The 16,138-nt window shown below is 41.8% G+C and overlaps 1 protein-coding gene across 1 annotated transcript; it reads right to left on the bottom strand.

Annotated features, from left to right (window-relative positions):
* Positions 1-769: 769 nt before the first annotated feature.
* On the bottom strand, positions 770-13,771 carry tubb6 (tubulin, beta 6 class V). The gene is made up of 5 exons (XM_021563081.2): positions 13,618-13,771; positions 12,894-13,002; positions 8,289-8,399; positions 5,206-6,265; positions 770-1,220 (listed from the first exon to the last, which is right to left on the bottom strand). Exons 1-5 carry the CDS (start codon positions 13,672-13,674, stop codon positions 1,196-1,198), a joined length of 1,362 nt encoding a protein of 453 aa, XP_021418756.1. The 5' UTR covers positions 13,675-13,771; the 3' UTR covers positions 770-1,195.
* Between the last annotated feature and the right edge of the window lie 2,367 nt (positions 13,772-16,138).

Consider the following 16,138-nt stretch of genomic DNA (forward strand, 5'->3'; position numbering starts at 1 on the left):
GTAACCATCTGTCTTATGTAACCATACTAAAAGTAATAGAATTCTTCTAAATAGAGTAATCATATTTACTTTTACTATGTTACATCTCGTCTATGAGACCAGGCTAGACTGACAAGGAGCAATGCTGCACTACGAACAAAAGCATTTTAGGCGGGAAAGAGGTGCTCTTGAAATAACTACTTTGTTACTTGGTTAAAATGACTAGTATTTTATAACAGCAGCATACCTCATCTTGAGGGAAGAAACACCATCCCTTTATTGGTTATAAGAACATGTCTTATACAAGATTACCAAACTTTAATAGCCTATAGGCTAAGGCTGCCATAGGCTGTATAGGATCTAATTGTGGGTGTATGCCATAACCTTTGTTAAAGGGCAAAAAGCATACCTCTTGTTGGCTCAAGCATCCAGAAAAGCAACAGCATCATTATCCTACTTTAGTTATTTGTTCACTATCTACCCACCAGAGGGTGCCATTCATGCACATACTCTATCTCCCCATGCAGTACCAATGTGCACCTTCCATTCATCTCCATTAAATACATATACTAAGTCACTCTTCCCCTTATTTGGCAATATTTTCATAACCCAGTCTGAGAGCCAGCACAGTCCTCCCTTAATAGGCAGTGGGTTTCTGCTAGAGTGAGGCTACAGAGACACATGGGAGGGTTACACTGGGTCTTTAACAGCTGCAAGTACTGTCTCTTTAAGACAGTGTCCGACAATTTCACCAACTGTAGTTATTTTCAATCTTCAAACTCACAACAAATTGACAATTTCAAGGAAACATTTATTGAGTTTTGATTCACATACTATTCAGACCCGAAATGCTCGAAGACAATTGCAACATCTTACTTACTAAAGCAAACTACTTGGTTGGTTGTTGGTTGTGACATACTGCAATCTAGCATTACTGTATCTGGTTCTGGCTCTAATGCAAGGACAGCTTTCTATAGAGAGTTCATTTGGCTTTCTTTTGCTCACATATTTGTTCTGCTGTCAACGATTCATTTCATAATTTCTGAGTCAGTGAATCCTTACAGGGATAAAACTTACAGTGTCTGATAATACTGAAACAATCACTACTAAAGTAAAAACATTGTCAGCTTCATTGCGGGATATTTCTGTTTCCAGTGCTAACGCCTTAGCTTTAGCTCAGTGAGATAACATTGTCTTCAAAGATGGGGGCTTCAAGCTATTGGGCTTCAAGGTTCCATTCCCTGTTGGATACAGGGTACAGTTAACATGTATCAAGATCAAAGTGTAATAAACAGCCTGCTCATGCTAATGTAATACATAAAGTAATTCAGACACACACACGTACACACACACACACACACACACACACACACACACACACACACACACACACTGGAGTTGTTCTCAGGGTCAGTGCCAATGTAATTTGAGTGGCATGAAGCACTTCTGCAGCTGACTTCCCAGCTAACTGGCCGGCCAAGATCGTTTGTGACACCAGCTGGGCATACCACGCCAAGCCCTTCCAACCACCACATCAGGTCAACGTACAGCCAATACCAATTCACTTCTTACCCATTCCCCATGGCCCTAACACTAAGATGTTAACAGATCTGAAGGATCTGTATACAGTAGGTGTAAGCAGTGTGGGGGAGCTTCCACCTTACAGACCTGTGAATGGTGTTAGGGCCAAGTACCCACTATTGGACTGATATACTGAGAGAGCTTTTAAAATCAGATGGTGATCATGCTTCATCTTGTTCATATCACGGGGAAAGATTCACTTCCTGTTTGCTTCTTTTCCCTAAAGCACACAGCATGCACGGTGCTTTCATTGTGACATTTAGTAAAGTTGTCTTTAAAGGTATAAACCTTTTCACACATGGTATCTGTTTCTCACTTTAATGCTTCCAAAATGTAGCACTAAGCTGACTCAGTTAGCTAGTACGTGTATGGCAGAAGACTCATTGAGGCCATGAATAGCTCTAAATAGTTTGGTGCAGACTGGAGGTCCCCTATTGTTAGCTCCACAGTTCTAAAAGGAGAAAGCCTTGCTCAGCAGCTGTTGTGAGTAACTAGGGGTAGGAGGGGGGATTTGCCCCCACCATAGGAACGTTGAAGCCTGTCTGCTGTGGGACATGACTGAGGCGGATATGAACAAAGCACTTGGGGTTTACAATGACTGGTTCCCTTTATTTGTTCCCTAAATAAAACTGCTAGGAAATCAAGTTCTAACCACAATAGAGGGAGAACGATTAGCAAGCTATTGGAAGTGTACTTCTCTGTATTGTCCATTACCACAGTCATACCGTAGAGTGTCTGGAGCTATATCTACTAAGCATTTACACCAGTGTTGTTCTTTATTCATCCAGGAAGTCCCTTAAGGCTTGACACTTCCAATGGAACAAGTTATATTCTAAAAGGTATTCTAAACACAAAAAGTTGAAGGTAAAAATAAAGATTAAGAGATGAATAAGGAAAAGTTCACCAAGACATTTTCATGTTTTGACTTCCATTTGCATTGCACTAGACTAGAGCAGAAGCTTAGCAAATCAGTTTCCCAATGTACTAATCAACACACATCAACCATCAAACATATCATGCCCACAACTGACCAACATGAATTGAGAAATGTACATACAGATTTGAATATACAGTTGTTCCATTTGATTTCAATCACTTTTTGAACTAAACTTTCTATACATATTTGCCCATGGTAGAAGTGTTCAGAAAGTGGCTTTCAGGACCTGAATGCAAAAACAATTAGGAGATATATGTGCTCAAAGTTGACCTGTTTTGCATACCCCACCCTCCCGAGTGTCGCAGCGTTCTAAGGCACTGCGTCTCAGTGCAAGATGCGTCACTACAGTCCCTTGTTCGAATCCAGGCTGTATCACATCCGGACGTGATTTGGAGTCCCATAGGGCAGCCACAATTGGCCCAGCATCTTCTGGGTTTGGGCGGGGTAGGCCGTCATTGTAAATAAGATTTATTTTATTTTATTTACCATGAGACATCCATGTCTTCATCACTGGAACAATTAAACGGTTAAGTTTGATATAATTTAAAAGCTTACAAACAGAGTTATATTATTATTTATCTATCATCTTTAATGTCAATTATCTAAACATGTGTAAAAGAAAGCATACTCTTGTAGACCGAGGGGGTAATTTCAATCATAGAAATAGCATTCATAGAATGGACATACAGTGGGGCAAAAAAGTATTTAGTCAGCCACCAGTTGTGCAAGTTCTCACACTTAAAAAGATGAGAGAGGCCTGTAATTTTCATCATATGTACACTTCAACTATGACAGACAAAATGAGAAAAAAAATCCAGAAAATCACATTGTAGGAATTTTAATGAATTTATTTGCAAATTATGGTGGAAAATAAGTATTTGGTCAATAACAAAAAAGTTTCTCAATACTTTGTTATATACCCTTTGTTGGCAATGACAGAGGTCAAACGTTTTCTGTAAGTCTTCACAAGGTTTTCACACACTGTTGCTGGTATTTTGGCCCATTCCTCCATGCAGATCTCCTCTAGAGCAGTGATGTTTTGGGGCTGTTGCTGGGCAACACGGACTTTCAATTCCCTTCAAAGATTTTCTATGGGGTTGAGATCTGGAGACTGGCTAGGCCACTCCAGGACCTTGAAATGCTTCTTACGAAGCCACTCCTTTGTTGCCTGGGCGGTGTGTTTGGGATCATTGTCAAGCTGAAAGACCCAGCCAACCCAGCCATCTTCAATGCCCTTGCTGATGGTAGGCTTTGTTACTTTGGTCCCAGCTCTCTGCAGGTCATTCACTAGGTCCCCCCGTGTGGTTCTGGGATTTTTGCTCACCGTTCTTGTGATAATTTTTACCCCACGGGGTGAGATCTTGCGTGGAGCCCCAGATCGAGGGAGATTATCAGTGGTCTTGTATGTCTTCCATTTCCTAATAATTGCTCCCACCGTTGATTTCTTCAAACCAAGCTGCTTACCTATTGCAGATTCAGTCTTCCCAGCCTGATGCAGGTCTACAATTTTGTTTCTGGTGTCCTTTGACAGCTCTTTGGTCTTGGCCATAGTGGATTTTGGAGTGTGACTGTTTGAGGTTGTGGACAGGTGTCTTTTATACTGATAACAAGTTCAAACAGATGCCATAAATACAGGTAACGAGTGGAGGACAGAGGAGCCTCTTAAAGAAGAAGTTACAGGTCTGTGAGAGCCAGAAATCTTGCTTGTTTGTAGGTACTTATTTTCCACCATAATTTGCAAATAAATTCATTAAAAATGTGATTTTCTGGAGAAAAAAAAATTCCTATGATGAAAATTACAGGCCTCTCTCATATTTTTAAGTGGGGGAACTTGCACAATTGGTGGCTGACCAAATACTTTTTTGCCCCACTGTATCCCTTCAGACCACTACAATTTAGCTGGTATAGAATTTAAATTGAATCGAAATATTAACTTCAAAAGATAGATTAACTACAAAGGTGACCACCGGTCAACCCACCATTGAATGTCAACTTAAATGGGAATGTATATTCTAGTAACTGTATGTCTATGATTTCAATAGGTTTCCTATAGAAGATTGACACTGTAGATTAAAACAACATTTTCTGATGTGGTGACCTCCAATAATCTTTGTGCTACCATTTTAAAGTTGAAATGTTATTCCCATTTTAGTACATTTGTCAGCCAAAACATTACACCCAACATGAAAACAATCTGATGATGTAAAATAATTGAAGTTAAAATAAATTATTAAGTTGTTAGCAAACCTTTCTCGTAAGCTTTTAAACGATACGAGACTCAACCTTTAATCTTTTCCAGAAATGAAGGAATGGATGTCTCTCGGTAGGGTCAGGTATGCAAAACTATCGACCACCTCCATCCCCTAAATGTTTTGGAATTCCAGTCCAAAAAGTTACTTTCTGACCACTTCCACCAGTGTCAAATACGTATAGAAAGTTTTGTTCAAATCAAAAAGGGTGCAGTCAAAAAGTGATCGAAATCAAATGGAACGACCCCATACATAACATATCACACAATGGAAAACTGCACTAGACGAAAACTTAACATACAACACATTCAAAGCCTTTAAACAGGCTTTATTTCCACCACTGCTTCCGAGACCTCTGGGCATAAAACAGTACACATCAAAACACATGTTAAATAATATAAATATATATAATAAATAAAATATATATTTTTTTTTACAAACAGGCAACGTTATCCTTACTCATTGAGTTCTTCTTCCTCGTCGTCGAATGTCTCTTCCCCGTCATTAGCCGTGGCCTCCTGGTACTGCTGGTACTCAGACACCAGGTCGTTCATGTTGCTCTCGGCCTCTGTGAACTCCATCTCGTCCATGCCCTCCCCGGTGAACCAGTGCAAGAAGGCCTTGCGGCGGAACATGGCCGAGAACTGCTCCGAGAAGCGCTTGAACAGCTCCTGGATGGCCGTGCTGTTGCCGATGAATGTGGAGGCCATCTTAAGGCCGCGGGGCGCAATGTCACACACGGCCACCTTGACGTTGTTGGGGATCCACTCCACGAAGTAGCTGCTGTTCTTGTTCTGGATGGCCAGCATCTGCTCGTCCACCTCCTTCATGGACATGGGCCCTCGGAAAACAGTGGCCACGGTGAGGTAGCGGCCATGGCGCGGGTCGCAAGCTGCCATCATGTTGCGGGCGTCAAACATTTGCTGAGTGAGTTCGGGCACTGTCAGGGCGCGATACTGCTGGCTCCCCCTGGCGGTTAGTGGTGCAAAGCCAGGCATGAAGAAATGTAGGCGGGGAAAGGGCACCATGTTGACGGCCAGTTTGCGAAGGTCGGCGTTGAGCTGGCCAGGGAAACGCAGTGAGGTGGTGACACCGCTCATGGTGGCCGACACCAGGTGGTTGAGGTCTCCGTAAGTGGGTGTGGTCAGTTTTAGGGTACGGAAGCAGATGTCGTAGAGTGCCTCGTTGTCAATGCAATATGTCTCATCCGTGTTCTCCACCAGCTGGTGCACAGAGAGCGTGGCGTTGTACGGTTCGACCACCGTATCAGACACCTTGGGTGAGGGCATGACGCTGAACGTGTTCATGATGCGGTCGGGGTACTCCTCACGGATCTTGCTGATGAGCAGGGTCCCCATGCCTGAGCCCGTGCCCCCACCCAGGGAGTGGGTGAGCTGGAAGCCCTGGAGACAGTCACAGTGCTCACACTCCTTCCTCACCACATCCAGCACAGAGTCTACCAGCTCTGCTCCCTCAGTGTAGTGGCCCTTGGCCCAGTTGTTCCCCGCACCCGTCTGCCCTGCAAGGACAGCAAAAAGGGATGAAAATGTTCAGTTAAATCCTACACCCCATCCCTTAGGCAAGAATGTAGGTTGAGTCTGGCATTTGTACAAGCTTCATGTTCTGTCAAATAGTTTTCCATTGTCTCCCCGTAGCTGCTAATGTAAAGGTAAATGACTAAGGCCATGTATCATGCATCTTCTGACAACTTCTGCTGGGACCGCCCCACTTGATCCATTCCAGTCTTCATTAGGTCATGCAATGGAGAACTTCTAAAAAATTAAATGAGTGTTTCTTATTGGACAAACCTAGGTAGTCCCTCCCTGTTTCACTCAGCTTTTTTACATTTGATGCCTAATGGTGCCTAATGACTATATCCACCTCCTGAAAAATACCGCTGGCACCACCACACTTGAACCCAGGTAGGAATGTTTGTACTGGGACTTCGAACAGAAGAAAACTGTCTGTGAGGGACTTCCTTCACTTGTCAGTTCTCAATTGCAGAACATTTTAAAACGTTTTCCAATTGTGTGCCCTAATGAAAACAACTGGACTAGGACAACATATGGATTGATGTGTGCTGATTGAACGATTTAATTCACAACTGTAGATCACTTAATTCCATTTTGTTTTTGTATGACAATCATGTGTAGTTTAGAGTCACGTCATATATTTGGTTTGTACTAGACAACACAAGATAGCACGCAAGTCCTTGATGTAGATTGACAATCAGTTGTTATGTCTGTAGAGGATCCCATTTTAACAGCCTCACATATTCACGTTTACCTCACATATTGCCCATTCAAGTAAGCTTAAACAGTCTGTATATGCTGCTATCAAATCCTTGAAGGATTTCCCTATCGTTACCAATTAGAGATGGGTGAAAACGTGCAACTAAAGTAAATACCCTCCTAAGAAACAACCTGCCATCCATTTTGAGAGCACTGTTCAGAACCAAAACATCCATTGCTTTGATGCCATGGCTCATCTAGGGAGCTTTCAGGGGCTTTGTGTTATAAACTTGATCAATTCTGATCCCCAGGGCCCAGTTTTTCAAAAGTTATCGGATTTAGACAATCAGACAGGATTAAACGTCAGGTTTAATTGGGTTTTTCAAAACTGAAAATGTTGATTCTGATCCTGCAGGTATGGATTTGGATTTTGTAATCCAATTTTACCTTTAATCAGGATTAAATGTTGTTTTTTTGCCTTTTTCAAATAAGTTTTGATGCCGAAAATCAGGATTATCTTGATCCCACTGGATGGCTGGTTTCAGGTTGTATTTAGAAAGGTTAAAAGCGCCTCAACCAAGACATTGCAATGAAACTAAGGAAAGGCTAAAAATAAACAGTATTACATTTGAAAACCAAAGGTTAATTGGGTTAAATTGACAGCAGTTTATGTATGTGGTCAGTTGTTATATTGAGAAGTATCAAATAAATGTATGTACTTACTTGTAAGTGATATGCAGGCTAATTTATGTTTTATTTCTATCTCAGGTACCTTTATTTGTGTAGTTTACTCCTCTCTGTTTCCCTATGACAGTGTAGAAGTAGTACCATAACCTGTCCAGTAGATGGCAAGGTGTAGGTTTGTTCGAAAGACTGAGAATCCGTATTCTGTGATCTTGATATTGTGGTATCTGGATCAGAATGATATTTCCGATTATGTTCTGAAAAACTGGCTCAAAAACAGCCAGCACGATCTGATCCTGGATTGCAAAAAAGACAAATACAGAATCTGGAACATTCTGATCCAGATTAAACGTTTTTCAAAAACTGGGCCCAGTAGACCTCACGTGACCGCCGCAAAACCTCATGCTGTGCGTCTTTGATATCGAAGAAACAATGAAAACACTTAATGGTACACATACCTAAAAACAGCCATTTTGAATCAGTAGGGAAAAAATATGTGTTTGCTACATAGAGACAAAATAAGCCATATAATAGGATATTATAAATGCTCTAAGATGCATATAATACCTAATAACAATGCATTATTTAGCTGTTGACTTTAAGTAAAGTGTTACAGTGTCCACTTACCAAAGATAAAGTTGTCAGGTCTGAATAGCTGTCCAAAAGACCCCGACCGGACACTGTCCATGGTCCCAGGTTCCAGGTCCACAAGGATTGCTCTGGGGACATACTTGTGTGCTAGAAAAAAGACAACCAAACACCAAATACAGATTGGAATACATTTCAAATGTATCTGAATGCATGGTATTCTACTGTAGGCTGTTTCACAGGCAAGACTTCGTCAGGTATGCCTATAACCTATTACCTAAACCACATTCCTTATTTTAGGCCTTAAGGAATTGCCAACAACCTGATAACATTTCCCTTTTCAATGCGGCCTGCCATCTTTCCCTCACACTGAATATTTCAGTCCTAACTAACACTAACTTTAAAGGCTGAATGAATACAAAAGGTGTACATAGATGCGTCAGAAATAATGTATTCACATCATGCTATATAAAACAGCCTGGTCTCAGACTATACTTAACATAGTAAATAACAATCTAAGCAACATAAAAAAAAGCGATAGATTTTTGCATTGGATGCATCTCAATCCACCGCATCGGCCTATATCGCACTTCCGTATCTGCGGTGAAAGGTAGTAGAGCTAGAGAGGTGTTTGTCAGGCGATCGGACGTCCCAAAAATCGGACTTTTCACAAAAACGTCTGTAGCGTCCGAACGGTTTTGCTCAACGACCCCCACAGGCGTCAGTTGACTCGTCTGACGTCGGTACCATCGATGTGCCAACTTCTGTTTGTAGCGTCCGAAAAGTTTGGGCTACACACTAATCTCCCCTAATGTCAAAGGGAGATTCTCACAAACACGATGGTGTTCTCAGTTTCGCTTTACGACCCCCATAAGTGTCACGTGAGTTGTCGAAAGGTCCCCAAAAAATATATGGAAGAATGAAGGTCGTTTTGTGCCTACCCAAAAAATGGGTTAAATAAATATCCCAGCAAAAAAAAGAAAACAACTCACTGTCAACTGCGTTAATTTTCAGCAAACTTAACATGTGTAAATATTTGTATGAACATAAGATTCAACAACTGAGATATAAACTGGACAAGTTCCACTGACATGTGAGTAACAGAAATTGAATAATGTGTCCATCAAAATAACAGTTAGTATCTGGTGTGGTCACCCGCTGCATTAAGTACTGCAGTGCATCTCCTCCTCATGGACTGTACCAGATTTGCCAGTTCTTGCTGTGAGATGTTACCCCACTCTTCCACCAAGTCACCTGCAAGTTCCCGGACATTTTTTGGGGGGGGGGAATGTCCCTAGCCCTCACCCTCCGATCAAACAGGTCCCAGACGTGCTCAATGGGATTGAGATCCGGGCTCTTCGCTGGCCATGCAGAACACAGACATTCCCGTCTTGCAGGAAATCCCGCACAGAACGAGCAGTATGGCTGGTGGCATTGTCATGCTGGAGAGTAATGTCAGGATGAACCTGGAGGATGGGTACCACATGAGGGAGGAGGATGTCTTCGCTGTAACGCACAGGCTTGAGATTGCCTGCAATGACAACAAGCTCAGTTCGATGATGCTGTGACACACAGCCCCAGACCATGATGGACCCTCCACCTCCAAATCGATCCCGCTCCAGAGTACAGGCCTCGGTGTAACGTTCATTCCTTCGACGATAAATGCGAATCCGATCATCACCCCTGGTGAGACAAAACTGCGACTCGTCAGTGAAGAGCACTTTTTGCCAGTCCTGTCTGGTCCAGCGACGGTGGGTTTGTGCCCATAGGCGATGTCTGGTGAGGACATGCCTTACAACAGGCCTACAAGCTCTCAGTCCAGCCTCTCTCAGCCTAATGTGAACAGTGTGGGTACTGATGAAGGGATTGTGCGTTCCTGGTGTAACTCGGGCAGTTGTTGCTGCCATCCTGTACCTGTGCCGCAGGTGTGATGTTCGGATGTACCGATCCTGTACAGGTGTTGTTACACGTGGTCTGCCACTGCGAGGATGATCAGCTGTCCGTCCTGTCTCCCTGTAGCGCTGTCTTAGGCGTCTCACAGTACAGACATTACAATTTATTGCCCTGGCCGTATCTGCAGTCTTCATGCCTGCCTTCACACAGATGAGCAGGGACCGTGGGCATCTTTCTTTTGGTGTTTTTCAGAGTCAGTAGAAAGGCCTCTTTAGTGTCCTAAGTTTTCATAACTGTGACCTTAATAGCCTACCGTCTGTAAGCTGTTAGTGTCTTAACGACTGCTCCCCAGCTGCATGTTCATTAATTGTTTATGGTTCACACACACACACACACACAATTGAAGTTGGAAGTTTACATACACTTAGGTAGGAAAACCTTGATTTTCAACCACTCCATAAATTTCTTGTTAACAAACTATAGTTTTGGCAAGTCGGTTAGGAAATCTACTTTGTGCATGACACAAGTAATTTTTCCAATAATTGTTTACAGACAGATTATTTCACTTATAACTCACTGTACCACAATTCCTGTGGGTCAGAAGTTTACATACACTAATTCCAGAAAATTATGTCATGGCTTTAGAAGCTTCCGATGACTCAATTGAGTCAATTGGAGGTGTACCTGTGGATGTATTTCAAGGCCTACCTTCAAACCCAGTGCTTCTTTGCTTGACATCATGGGAAAATCAAAAGAAATCAGCCAAGATCTCAGAAAAAAAATAGACCTCCACAAGTCTGGATCAATTTCCACACACCTGAAGGTACCAAGTTCATCTGTACAAACAATAGCACCCAAGTATAAACACCATGGGATCACACAGCCGTCATACCGCTCAGGAAGGAGACACGTTCTGTCTCCTAGAGATGAACGTACTTTGGTGTGAAAAGTGCAAATCAATCTCAGAACAACAGTAAAGGACCTTGTAAAGATGGAGGAAACAGGTACAAAAGTATCTATATCCACTTTAAAATGAGTCCTATATCGACATAACCTGAAAGGCCGCTCAGCAATTAAGAAGCCACTGCTCCAAAACCACCATAAAAAAGACAGACTACCATTTGCAACTGCACAAATATTGTACTTTTTGGAGAAATGTCCTCTGGTCCGATTAAAAAAATAGAACTATTTGGCCATAATGACCAGGAGGAATAAGGGGGAGGCTTGGAAGCCGAAGAACACTATCCCAACCGTGAAGCGCAGGGGTGGCAGCATCATGTTGTGGGGGTGCTTTGCTGCAGGAGGGACTGGTGCACTTCACAAAATAGATGTCACCATGATGAAGGAAAAATATGTGGATATATTTAAGCAACATCTCAAGACACCAGTTAAAGCTTAGTCGCAAATGGGTCTTCCAAATGGACAACAACCCCAAGCATACTTCCAAAGTTGTGGCAAAATGGCTTAAGGTCAACAAAGTCAAGGTATTGGAGTGGCCATCAAAGTCCTGACATCAATCCTATAGAAAAAGCGTGTGCGAGCAAGAAGGCCTACAAACCTGACTCAGTTACACCAGCCCTGTCAGGAGGAATGGGCCAAAATTCACCCAACTTACTGTGGGAAGCTTGTGGAAGGCTACCCGAAACGTTTGACCCAGGGGAAACATTTATTTAATACATTTTAGAATAAGACTGTAATGTAGGAAAATGTGGAAAAGTCAAGGGTTCTGAACACTTTTGAATGCACAGTATATTTCCGGAGCTTTCTTATATCTCCTAGATATAGGACAGACACTTCAAGAGCTTGTTTCTTATGATTTTTGTTTTTGTCATTCATGAATGGGTTATTCAATGCATTTCTCTGGGCTATAGTAGTAAAAGGCTAAATTCAATATTATATCAAATCATTTGTTCATATATATTTTTGGGTACCTAAAGGAGTCCTTAATTCAATAGCTAAATGATCCATAGTATGACCATCTTAAAATAATTCCATTGTTAGAATCCCCCCCATTGTCGTGCTATTCCTCTGCGTCATCCTTAAGTTTCAGCATGATAATGCACGACCCCATGTTTCAAGGATCTGTACACAATTCCTGGAAGCTGAAAATGTCCCAGTTCTTCCATGGCCTCCATTCTCACCCATTGAGCATGTTTGGAATGCTCTAGATCGACGTGTACAACAGTGTGTTCCAGTTCCCGCCAATATCCAGAAACTTCACACTGCCATTGAAGAGGAGTGGGACAACATTCCACAGGCCACAATCAACAGCCTAATCAACTCTATGCGAAAGAGATGTGTCACGCTGCACGAGGAAAATGGTGGTCACACCAGATGTGGACTGGTTTTCCTATCCACAGCCCTACCTTTTTTGTTAAAGGTATCTTTGACCAGATGCTTATCTGTATTCCCAGTCATGTGAAATACATAGATTATGACATAATGAATTAATTTCCATTTACTAATTTCATTATATGAATGGTAACTCATAGCATTTTTGAAATTGTTGCATGTTGCGTTTATTTTTGTTCCGTTTAATTGGAGTGTTCCGGATTTACATTTACTGTTACGTCTACCACTGAGTTCAGGTTGCAGCAAAAGTTGGCAAAAGGGTTATGGCAATTTATCAAAGCACCAGAAGTAAGGACCCTGTAGCAGGCTACGAGTGCGCTTATGTTACATGCTCTATGCCTTTAACAATTGGGAACAACTTGGAAGCATGATGACTAATTCTACCACAGACACACTTACCGGACGCTTCGTTGTAGTACACACTAATCCTGTCGATTTGAAGCGATGAGTCACCCACATAGTTTCCTGCCGGATCGATGCCGTGTTCATCGCTGATAACTTCCCAAAACTGTCGAGTTATCAACGTGAGGGAAAAAAGGTTACAGTTAAATATCCTAAAGTTATCAGGGCATCATGAAAAAACGATTGGACATTGTGCATCCTTCGGTCTTATTTGATGACTGAAGCACACTCAACTGCTGAAATTGATAGACTCACACAGCGCGAATTTCATAGCACTCCTTGGCTGAACGCTAGGGACCGTTCTGAAGTTTGTTAAAGGCTAAATAGATTTGTAATTAAGCGATGGCAATTTACATTTTCAAAAGGCAAAGTCGCAGCATATGACCCAAAGCATGGGGTCATATGCTATACAACACTGGCCTACAATTAGCCTATAATTTGTCACATCAGCTTCTAAAAATGTGGGCTAATGCCACACACGGTATTTTCGGAGTTAAAAGACATTCCGATCATTCGTCATCCGTTGTCATTCATCTGGCAACGGATGATTCCCATTGAAAAAACATTGGCGGCAGTAACAAAAAATATTGGACAAAATCCGTGTGCGATGGCATAATAAAGTTAAGAAATTGTTTTTCTACACAAAACATGCAAGGTGTTAATTCAAATAAAAAAGAAATTCTTAATGAAAAAGTAATTCAGTTCAATGGTCTCTACTTGCCTTGGTGCCAATCTGATTCCCACATTGTCCGGCTTGTATGTGAACTATTTCTCTCATTCTGTCTGTGTGCAAAGGTGTCTTAGCGGCTGGAGTGTGTATGCAGCCTGGTAAACTCAACTGATTAGCAGGCGCGCTAAATTCCTGTTCACCTCTGCCGAACTTCCACGCCCAGTAGGGCTGGACAAGTGAATGACACCCCAGCTGTGCAATAAAATAGTGAACCGTTATCTTCCATCCCATCTCCGTTCTCACAAGAGAAGTAAGTATATTATCAGGCTTAGTTTGTTGAAATAATGTATCAATTCAATTGTGATAGAGTAGCAGAGGCTGTATTTGCTTTAGGTCTTGCACCATTTCAAGTTTTAAAGTTAGAAGTTGAGCTCACTACACTCATTCATTATGAGTGTAGTTCACTTGGGTACAAAAATATCAAAATACACATAATATACCTTCAGGAGGTACACATATGATCTAACATGGTACTGTTTGGTACATTTTAGGGTACGTATGCGGCTAATCTAGTAATTGTACATTTTTGTACCCAATATTTTGAATATAAAAAAGGTATAATTATTGGGGGTGTGATTTTGTTATTTTTGACCACCCGTGAGTTGAAGTGTTGTACCAGTTTAAGTGGTCTGTTATATTGCAAGTTTGAGCATGTCTGCTGACAGTTCTGAAATCTTTATATAGACTTATGTAATTTTGTAGTGAGCTTAACCCAACACTGAGCAAGTACAGACCTCTTGGTGTAATGGTTAAGGTGTTGGCTTGACAGTCGCTGGACCCAGGTTCGAATCTGAAAAGGTACAAACTGCAAAAAGGTACAATACCTTACAGGGTGTGACAAGAAACCCATCACCCATCACACATGTTGCACATGTGAACCGTTTCAGGAAACTAGGTGTATGTCGCAAGTCACAACTCTGGAACTTTCATGGATGCCATCTGTAAATACGAATAAAATTGTTAAATTTACGAGCCTTGTTGGTTAAGCCACAGAAAAAGGTAGCTACCATCCCACTAGCCATGATTGGCTGAGATAATGAGTGGACTGGACATGTCGAAAGAGGAGTTCGGATTGGTCTGCCAAATAGAAGGCTGCGTTGGAAATCCTGTCGAACGCAGCTTTTTTTGATGTATCGTGCAGTGGAGCTGCATAAGTGTTGCTCTCCACTTTCTGGAGAATCAAATTTTGAGACGGAGGAAGAAAACAAAATGGTTACCTGGACTATTTGCATTGTGTGCCACCCCCCCACCTCAATAAGACTAACAGGTGTATATAGCCTTGCTACTCTTTTTTTTCAAATGTATTTTTACGTTTTTATTTCTTTACTTACCTACACACACACACACTTTTTCCCCCCGTACCATTGGGTTGAGCCTGTAAGTAAGCATTTCACTCACCTGTTGTATTCGGCGCACGTGACAAACTTTGATTTGAAAACATCCGTCTATGGATTACATCTTCAAACTAAGGGCATCTGTGACAGGGAGACGCGTCCATCATGCATGATATTTTATACGGGTAAGATAGTCAAGCTAGCTACATTTTCAGATAATACACATTCTAATTGACAGAAAGTGGTTTCATTTCAAGCTAAAGTGTACTGTTAGCTAGCTAGTGTATGCCATTATTATTCGTATCCCAGAGCCATTTGCTTTGCTAGTTAGAGCCTAGCAAGCTAACATTGAACCTGGTTGGTATGCTCCCAGCAGATTCATGCAGGGTATGTGTGCCAAATCATGTCATTATGTTCATTGATGTTTATCTAACTTTAGCTGGCCAGCTCATTAGCTAACATTGTGTGTGATCTTACACATTGTTTAGCTAGCTAGCTACTGGTCTTAAGCTAAAGTGTACAACACCCGTTGAATATGGCCTGTGTCAGTAAACTTCAACAAAAAAGCATAATGAAATTGCCAGCAGAGCTGGTCTGCTGTTTGTTATCCGGAGTTAAACAAATCGCGCCAAGTGTGCGCTCTGAACGCACAGAGAGCGAAACGAGATGGTGGGGCTAAAGCTTAAGAGGGTGTGAGCAATGCCATATGGGTGTAGACAGAGCTCTTCTCTAGATACCAAAAGATTCAAAGGCCACTTTCTCAATGAGTTTACAAGTTTATCAACTTTCAAAGCAGAGTTACATTCCCACTGTTCCTCAAATGCAGTGAATGATCTACATTTTTATAGCTCTGAACAAACTTTTATCCAAATGTTAAATAAAAAACATTTTCACATTTTTCACACTAAATCCAGGTGGGGAGTCACGCACACCAGACTGAAACAGGGGGACTAGATGGGTTGTATTCATAGGACTCAACAAGCTAGTCTTGGACAGGTATTTGTAGTCTGTCCATTTTATGCCATTTGGTACAGTGTCCCCTTATGAACACAACCCAGAATGTAGCCTACTACCCTTAATTCCCCTGACTGCTGACCATGAATAGATGACATTACTGCAAGTGTCAAGACTAAAAGGATCAAATTACCCAATTGAGGATATCAGAAGTGTGGCTTTCA

Source organism: Oncorhynchus mykiss, chromosome 15 (assembly GCF_013265735.2).
Source record: "Oncorhynchus mykiss isolate Arlee chromosome 15, USDA_OmykA_1.1, whole genome shotgun sequence".
NCBI classification, from domain to species: Eukaryota; Metazoa; Chordata; class Actinopteri; order Salmoniformes; family Salmonidae; genus Oncorhynchus; species Oncorhynchus mykiss.